The sequence below is a fragment of the Myotis davidii genome, unplaced genomic scaffold (genome assembly GCF_000327345.1).
Source record: "Myotis davidii unplaced genomic scaffold, ASM32734v1 scaffold69, whole genome shotgun sequence".
Lineage (NCBI taxonomy): Eukaryota > Metazoa > Chordata > Mammalia > Chiroptera > Vespertilionidae > Myotis > Myotis davidii.
In genome coordinates this window covers 1,104,822-1,114,500 of record NW_006300363.1, presented here as the reverse complement: position 1 = coordinate 1,114,500, position 9,679 = coordinate 1,104,822, and the positions used below count along the sequence as shown (strand labels likewise).

Sequence of the window (9,679 nt, the reverse complement as noted above, 5' to 3'; positions counted from 1 at the left end):
TGTTACATTTCCTCCTGCTCCACTCCCTCCCCCTTCCTCTTCCTGCTCCTTCTCCTTTGTCCTTCTCCCCTTCCCCACTTTACCTTCTGAGCCTTCACACTTGCTCTGTGTCTATTTCTGTCTCTCCTTCTCCCTTTCTCTGTCTCTCCACAGAAGTCTGTGTTTGTCTAATCATTGGCAGGAGAAATCTTTTTTTTTTCTTTTGCTCTTTGCGTTTTAAGTGATGAATAGTTGGCGCTGGATCAAAGACAAGCCCTGTGGTTTTCTGGCTGCTCCAGAGGGCGGTGCAGCTGGCAGCCAGCCCAGCTGCTGGTGATAGGCATGTGCAAGATACCAAGCTCACAGGTCACTGTGTGTGTGTTCACGTCCGTGTGTCTTTCAGGCCAACAGCAGACTGAAGCAGATTGAGAAGGAGTACACCCAGAAGCTTGCCAAATCTTTGCAGGTAAGAAGGTTGGAAGAGAAAAGCCAAACGAGAAGAACATATGCATAAAAGCCTTTGTATGTTAGGATTAAACTTCATTCTCTCCAGTTCCTCACAGATTAGCATCATGTTTTCGATGGGTACATGGATAAGTAATATATGCTTTTAATATTTTTTATTTAAAAAAACTTTTTAAATTGAACCATGTGAACACACACTCACATGTGGTAGAACCAGCCTGTGCACTTGAGCAAGCCCAGGCCGAAGCATATTTCATGAGGGTTGGAGGCACACGCCTACATCTGTGATGTAAGCAGTTTGATACCATCTGTGCTTTTTTGCAATATTCCATTTTGCCGCAGTAAAGACAGCTTAACAACAGAATTCAAAATGGCAAGTGTCTGCATTAAATTACCAGCTCAACTCTTGGCTCCTTTGGGAAAAAGAAGAAGTCCCTCCACTCATAGCTTGCTGTGTGTTGTTACTTTTGTAGTTTTAGTCTGAAAAGGCCAATAATTGATGCCTTCTCTACTTGACATGATGCTTACAGTGCTCTCTGCGTGAGTTGTTACAAGGCTATTCTAGAGCAGCACCCAGGGAATCCCAAGCATTCCTTAGTTGTATGAATAATTCTAACTAAATAAATACTAACTTTCATTTTAGTTTTGTGGCATCATAACTAATGACTTTGTAACTCAACTTTTCTTAATGTATACAGGGAAACGTGGTAGTAAACTGAAATGTATGTACCATTTTATGAGTTACCACACAATTGGTAGTAACAGCAACACAACAACAAAATGATACTAATATCAAGAATTTTATGGGGCACTAACCGTATTGACTCAGTCTGTCTTCATTCATAATAACACTGAGACTAGGAATTATTATTAGTTTTCCACTTGAGGAAACTAAGGCTCAGGAAAGTGAGGTCACATAATTAGCAAATGACTGAGCCAGGATCCAACCTGGATCTGACTGCCCCAGCCTGACCCACTCCCTCACATTTTTTATATCACATAATTTTGGTGGTGGTGATAATCATGAAATTTCTTAAATTCTACAATTATTTCAAAAATGTGCATATGTCATAATTTACATCCCATTAGGAAATCAAAAATCTTCAAGTGAAGGCTCATATGTGCGTATTTAAAAAGATGATGGTTGCACTAGCCAATTTGGTTCAGTGGTTAGAGTGTCGGTCTGCGGACTGAAGCGTTGCGGGTTTGATTCCCATCAAAGGCTTGTACCTTTGGCTGCAGGCTCAATCCCTGGGCCCCCATCAGGACGAGTGCGGGAGGCCACCAATTGATGTGTCTCTCGCACATCAATGTTTCTCCCTATCTCTCTCCTCCCACTCTCTCTCAAAATCAATGGAAAAAATATCCTTGGGTGAGGATTGAAAAAAAAAAAAAAAAGATGATGATTGTCTTGACTGCCCTTATTCCAGACCTGCCTGCCTTGAGGAAAAAACATGGGGAATATCCTTTATAATCCACTGAGAAAAAATCTTACAATCAAAAGAAATCTTATTACTCTGAAAGTTAAAGTTTAAACTGGAATAATGGAAACCGCCCAGCTGGCATGCATCACATCCTGCTGCTTGTGCTTTATATTAAATGGGGGAGGCAGACCGAAAGTGAGATAGAAGATAGCTGACAAAATGCTTCCATGATGGGAGTGTAACCAGGGGTGTTGAAGTTTATCTAGAGGAATGTGTGAAGAAGGCCGATTAGTTGGTATTAAAGCAAATTAAATGGAAGTGAGTGTGGAAGATCACCTCAGCTTCCCAGGGCGGCAGACCTGAATTGGAATTCCAGCCCTACCACTTACATGACCTTGAGCGAGTTACCTGCCCTCTCTGGAATTCAGTTTGCTCATTTGTATAATGGGGGAGTAATGCTTACTCGGAGGATTAAGTAACACAATACCACAAAAGTGCTTAGTGCAGAGCCTATAGCTAGCAAAGCATTTAATCACTTTTAGCTCTTACAATGATAGTATGAAACTTGCATTGAGAAAGGAAAAGAGGGAGCAAAGAAGGGAAAGGGTATGGAAAGGGCAAAAAATTAGTTTATTTTGGGGTGTTTGCACATGGATAAAAATCTACTTCCGGAATTTGGAGAGGTAAAGGGCTGCTGAATATTTTCCCAATGAAAGACATGAAGAAGGAGGAGGAAGAAGAGGAGGAAAAACCAACTAGTAAAACTGCCATGTCCTATGACCATCATTTCATAAATGAAAGGCCAGTGTGCGCCAAGTCAGAAAAAACCTTCAAAACGGTCTAGTAACATAGTAAGAGATAGTCCATCCTTCTCATAACAGATGGATGACAGCCTCACATTGTCAGTATTTGTTAGCCCACTGCTAAATATGAGAAACATCGCCGATCAGTCAGTTCAGAGAAACAGATGATTTAAAAATAAACATTGTAAAACAGGACCGTGGACTGACTTTTTATGTTTTCCAGTTTGGTTACTGGATTCTCTGATTCAATGTCTAAGCTGGGAGAGTGCAGGAGCAGAGCTGCTTAACTTTATTAAATTTTTAACAATCTCTCAAAAAAAAAAGTAGCAAGATGAATGCCTTAGTAATGAATTGGTAACCAGGAACTCATCAGTTACATTGGAAAATATTTTAAACATTTTCCTCCCTTAAAGGAAGTTACTTAACCTTTAAGATTTTATCAAGCGTTTAGGACCTACTAGACCATGTACACCAAACCCTTGGCGTATCCAGGACTGTGCCCCTTTGGGATTCTCAACGCCCACCAGGATGGTGTTCCTTTCGTCGCTGGGCACACTTCCAGGATCATTCTATCGGAGTCATGTATTTTTTCTTTCTATCTTAATATTACATATTAGCCTCCCTTTTCAATTCTTATGCTGGTTCCCACTCAACTGACTTACTTGGTCAAAGAAAGATGTTGCCATCTGCAGGGGTATAAGTGGTGGTGAGAAAACTAAAGCTGGATGCCAGCACCCACTCGCTGCCAGGGCCCGGCTTCCCAGCTGCCCACACTTGCTCCCACATACCCTGCAGATCAGTGCCCGGGCCTGCGCCATGTGTCCCACACCCAGCCTTCCTGTCACTCTCCAGGGTGACAGCCCAGAATGCAAAAGGTGTCAAGGAGCCCCTCTTCCACTTAGTTTAGGAGGATCTTCTGTGCTCGCTGAACCTCCCGGAGGATGCCTTGTCTTGTCTATTGTATTTTACAGAAGAGCTTCATAAAAATCCCCAACTCCTCTATGACCTGAAAAACAGTTAAGTGAGTTAAAGATAAAATCTTAACCTCTATTTAGAATCCTGTTATTTTTAAGACCTAATAAAACCACTAACATTAATTCAAAGTATTAATTGCTTAATAATCATTATTAACTGTGATAGCTTTCATGGAATAGGTTGCTTACAGTACCAGCCTCAGAGAACTCACCTTTTGTTTCCAAAATGTTAATTTTTAACACTCTAATTCACTTCCTTCTCGGAAGCAAATGCAGGTACATTTTGTTGAGTGGCGGCATTTTGTTCTATGGTTTTTAATTACGACTCAACCCAAACTGGTGGCGTTTGATCAGGATTGTATAGATTAGTTTTCATTTTTCTCAGAAATTTTTCTATGAAAGGCTAGCTTATCTCAATATACTATTTCAAGTAATTATTTTTTTATTTACTCTGATTATAATTCTACTACTTAAGTATTTATTGGGTGCCAGTTATGTGCACTGAGCTAAGATGAAAATAGCCTATCCCCTTATACTCTGTGTCTGCAACCAGGGGAATTTTGTTCCTTACTTAAAGCTTATTAAACTAGTTAGTATGATTATTTTCTATCTTAAAGTAAATCTCAAATCAGTTTTTAAAAATTATCTATATTTTAGTCACGTCTCTGTAGCCATCTTATCTATCAGTCTGTCAACCAATTTATCTGTTTATCTGTCCAACCTGAAATGTTTTGACACTCTCCCTATATCTTCATACGTTTTTAAATTAACTTTCCAAAGGTAATCTCATTTTCCCAAAAATAATCTCATTATTCCCTCAAAGAATGTAAGGTTTAATTTCCCACACAAAGGCAAGCATGCTTTTTTCTAAAACCTGCATTTCTTTCTTTCTGACGTGTTCTTGTCATAAATCTTCTGAATATGAGAGATCGCTCTTTCACACCCTTGTCATTTGAAGAACCCCAAAATATTTTTATCTTCCATTATAAAGCTAATCTGAATCTTACTTTTTTAAAGAAATGAAATTACTCTGTACTTTAAAAATGCATTGCGTGATTGTGATGATAGATATATGAATCTATGCACGCGATAAAATTGCAGAGAACTAACACACACACACACACACACACACACACACAAATCGAACACAGAATTAAACTCTCCACTTCTGCAAAGTTGTAGTTTACTCAACTTGAAACACTGCAATAGTCATTGAGAGAGTAAGTTATTTTTGCTATTTGGCCCCATGTTCTTATAAAATACCAATCCCAAGTTTCATGTTGGGCCAAGGAAATCTGGCTCTTTGTTATCTCCAGCTCCTCTGGCTCTATGACTGTGAGTGAGTTCATTACTCTGTGCCTCAGTTTTTGACATTTACTGTAAAAATTTAACCTTCCCTGTTTCATAGAAGTGCTATGAAAATTAATGGAACTGATGCCAGAATGGAAACATTTCACCAAAATTCAAGAAACAGATGAAAACATCTTCCTTCTCAGTAAATGAATTCCCCAACTCACAGCAGAAGGGTCGAGTTTGCATTTAAAAATACGACTGTACTGCTATTATCATCTCTTTCACAATTGTCTTAGTATTTGATTCTTTACAAATTCTAAATGCTAAGCTTTGTTACAGTGAATTTAGCTCCCTTCTAAAAGCATAAGTACCCCACATTTTATTGTAAATGTGCTGTTATTTCTGTCAGTAGTAACAACTAATATTTCCATAGGAGTTGGCTTTTGGGAGACTCCAGACACTTTCTATTTATTGCCTTATAATGTTGTGAACTGGTGTTGTCATCTAATAATAGCTGGAAAAACTGAGTTTCAAGGAAGATCCCTAACTTCTCTGGTGTTTTTCATCAACCAGCCTTTCTCCCTTAGAACGAACAGAATTCTGTTCTAAACCAGGACTACGTTTCTTTCTTTTATTAGAAGAAACCACCATTTCCTGCTTTTGGAAGTCATCACTATTGAATTTGAAAGGAAGTGGATACATCTAAACCAAAGGAAGAGTCAGCCCATTAAATTCAAAGCTCCCTCGCCAGATGATTGCGTTGAGAACTGGGAGGGCACCCAGTCATAGAGAGAACCAGTTCTCAAGTGTAGAGAATACTCCAGGAGTCTCTGAAATGACACTATTTGGACCAAAATCAACTTTCATGAATATATTAGCACTTAGGAAGAAAGCAACCTTTTTGGAACTGTGTCATCATAAACTTCTCTTCAATCCCAAAACCTGTTCGAAGTAGCCTGCTTTGAGGAACCAATTAGTGCAGCAGTTGCTCGGACTGTGCATGGTTCAAGTCCTGCCTGTCTCCTTGGTTGTAAAATCTGTGGCCTCTTTCTGTGCCTCTGTTTCTCCATTAATAGATGATGGGCAATAATGCCTCCATAGGAACTTACAGTGCTTAGCACATTACTCGGCCGTTGGTGAATACTCAAAAACTGCTGTGTAGAATTAGGTAACTATGGAGAATGAACTCTTCCTTATTTTCTTTGGTTATTACAGTTCAAAGTATTAGGCAAGGCACAATAGCTTTTTTCTTTCCAATAAGTATATTTCTCAGTAACATAAGATCTGACGCATTTCATATATTTGAGATCACAGATATTCTTTCTGTTGATGAGTAAATATTGTGGAATGTTATCGTGGAAATGTCCTCCAAATATATTTGGTTCAGCTGTTATTCACCATTCACCATTTTTATTACAGTCTTTTATTGGGTGGAATTTCATGCGTTATAGTGTGTGATATGTTAATTGGAAATACTGAGTTTGTGGAGTAGAGTCTTGCCAATCCCATTCTTTTGTTGAGCATAAATGCATATGAAGTAGACGCCTCTCGCTGAAGAATGTGAGTGATCGCATGCTGTTTTCATTTTAGACCATCTCCGAGCTCCAGACAGCCATTTCCGCCCTGAAAGAAGAGAGCAGCCGGCAGCAGCTCGCTGCGGAAAGGCGGCTGCAGGATGTTACCCAGAAGTTTGAAGATGAGAAGAAGCAGCTGATTAGAGATAATGACCGAGCAATCAAGGTAATCGGAAGACTTCAGTAACCAGTGGTCCCAGCTGCTGCCATGTAATTAAAAGGGGGCAGATGCTTGCAGGTATCTGGCTTGTCCACACAGTCTGCAGTCACCCCACTCACTGGCCTCCACCTTTGATGTGTCCGGTGACTCAGGCCGCTTCCCTCTGAGAGGTCACATGCCAGCATACAAAGTCATTTTTGGCAAACTCGCTCCATTCACATGGAACACATATTCAAAAACCACCCGGTGCTCTTTCTTGAAAACCACTTTGGAACGTTCTCTTGATATTAGGATGACTCTTTCAGCCCAGGACTGCTGGCTAATAAACTCCGAAGTCAGCTTCCAATTGGCATCCTGTTCTCTGCCCACATCCTCTCATTATGCATCTGTGTGATGAGAAATAACCTGTTTGAGGTTTGGAATTCCAACTATTTGCTGTGCTCGGATGTGTATGCTGAGTACCTAGGTGGTTTCCAAACAGTTTCAGAAAGGCACACCTTTCATAGCAACAGACACCCCCTGCACTCTGGTTCCTGGGGTGATGGGCATTTCCTTGGCTCCAGAGCAGTGAGTATTCCTGTGTTTGTCCACCTCATGCGTATTTAATCTGCGAGGATAAGCATCTGGAAACCTTTATAAATAAGATTTAGAAGAGAACAAAAAAAATATTTTAAGAATTCTCAGCAAAGGATTATTTTTTGGTGACTTTACTTTGTTAGAGCAATGCTTAAAGCATGTAGTGTGATCATACAAAGCAAAGAAACATTTGGGTTTTATCACTGCCCTTTTCTGCCTAACACCCATCTTGCTTTCTATAGCCCATTGTAGATGATCTGAGTAAGTTAGGGTAATGTTAGTGTTAATGTAAGTTTCTTTCTTATATATAGACTAGAAGCTCGGTGCAAGAGATTTGTGCACTGGGTGAGGGGGGAGGTCCCTCAGCCTGACCTGCACCCTCTCGCAGTCTGGGACCCCTCAGGGGATGGCCACCTGCCTGCTTAGGGGATCGGGCCTAAGCCGGCAGTCAGATATCCCTCTTGCAGTCTGGGCTCTTGCAGTCTGGGACCCTTCACTCCTTACCGCCCACCTGCAGCGGAGGCGGGAGAGGCTCCTGCCACTGCCGCTGTGCTCACCAGCCATGAGCCCGGCTTCTGGCTGAGCGGCATTCCCCCTGTGGGTGAGCACTGATCACCAGGGGAGCAGTTCCTGCATGAGTGTCTGCCCCTTTGTGGTCAGTGTGCATCACAGCGACCCGTCATTCCACTGTTTGGTAGATTTGCATATCAGGCTTTTATTATATAGGATACGTTTTAAGCCTGGGCAACCCCGAATAGAGTAAAAAACCTTTAAGGCAGGGATCCTCAAACTTTTTAAACAGGGGGCCAGTTCACTGTCCCTCAGACCGTTGGAGGGCCGGACTATAGTTTAAAAAAAAACTATGAACAAATTCCTGTGCACACTGCACATATCTTATTTTGAAGTAAAAAAACAAAACGGGAACAAATACAATATTTGTATTTGCATGTGGCCCGCGGGCCGTAGTTTGAGAACCCCTGCTTTAAGGTATGAACAAAACCTTGGAAGCTATTACATCCAACCTCCTCTCTTTAGAAGAAAGGACTTATGTTATTATTAATGATATTTTCCCCTATATAGTTCTATCTGTGAGCTTTTTCTTTTCCCCTACATGTGATATAAGACAGAAGAAATGTTTCCTTTTCATATTTCGCTAATTGAAAGAAATCTTTGGCACTCTTCTCATTTATAAATGCACAGCAAATCCTCATTGACCTGTACAGCTGAGTTGAACACTTCGTTTCAACTTTCATTTTATGCTAATTTCTTTTCCAGTGATGTCCAAATACCAACTGGTAGGTAATTTTCAAATTTCAATAAAAATTGAATTCCAATATAAGCAAAAGGGAAAACGCCCTGGCCAGGTGGCTCAGTTGGTTGGAGCATTGTCCCCAGCACCAGTTGTTGGAATTTTGTGAAGTTGTTATGAAATAAGGATTCGGGGACATTGGCAGAGTTTGAAGTTGTCACTGTGCGCCTCTCTGGTGTGCTCCAGAATCCTGTATCTTTCCTTGACTGCAGGTGGTTGAGAGGTTTTGTATGATGTCTACCTTGCTCTACCCTATTTCTGTGCTGTTAGTGCATTTCTGCTAGTTTTTATTGCTATTTATTCACATTATTTGGTGTTGGGGGAGAGAAGTTCAATCTGCTATCTACCTCAGAAGCCTCTTTGACTCCCTTATAACATTTAACAAAGAACCTGTGTCAGTCAGCTATCGTCACAGTAATGCTCCATAAGAAACAATCCCCCAAACTTAGCGACTTATAAGAAAGGACACTACTTTTTCTTGCAAGGTGTCTGCAGATCTCTGGTGTGGCTCTGCTGCCGGCTGTGGCTGGCTGGGTTTGACCCCACCTTTAGATTGGGCTCATTCCAATGAAGCCCAGGAAGGCCTAGGAGCAGTGATCCCATCTGCCCTGGAAACAGCCTCTGACACCCCTCCGCTCTACGGCAACTCCTCCCAGCTCAGCTGCCACTCCCAAGCCTCCTCCCATTCCCAGGTCCCGTCTGCTCTTCCTCCTCTTAGCACTTAAATGGTGGTATTACTCAAGGCCTCTTCTCCTTGCTGTGTATGCACTATCCCTACATTGTCTCATCCCCTCAAGTAAGCATTCATGCAAATGACTTTTGAATTGTCACCTCCACCCAGAGCTCACCCTTTCTGAGCTCTCAGTCCAGTTCTAACCACTGCGGCACATTTTCACTTGGATGGTCCAGAGCAGCCGTGGGCAAACTACGGCCCACGGGCCGGATCCGCCTGTTTGAAATGAATAAAACTATTGAAAAAAAAGACCGTACCCTTTTATGGAATGATGTTTATTTTGAATTTATATGAGTTCACACAAACACTCCATCCATGCTTTTGTTCCGGCCCTCCGGTCCAGTTTAAGAACCCATTGTGGCCCTCGAGTCAAAAAGCTCCCACCCCCT

At 41.4% G+C, this 9,679-nt stretch overlaps 1 protein-coding gene across 1 annotated transcript in view; it reads left to right on the top strand.

Moving 5' to 3' along the window:
* Window positions 1-9,679, top strand: part of CEP112 (centrosomal protein 112kDa) — a 353,141-nt gene that overhangs the window by 234,669 nt on the left and 108,793 nt on the right. Inside the window, exons 22-23 of the mRNA XM_015572412.1 lie at window positions 383-445; window positions 6,529-6,678. Coding sequence (XP_015427898.1) covers window positions 383-445; window positions 6,529-6,678 — 213 coding nt within the window. The remainder of the gene's footprint in view (window positions 1-382; window positions 446-6,528; window positions 6,679-9,679) is intronic.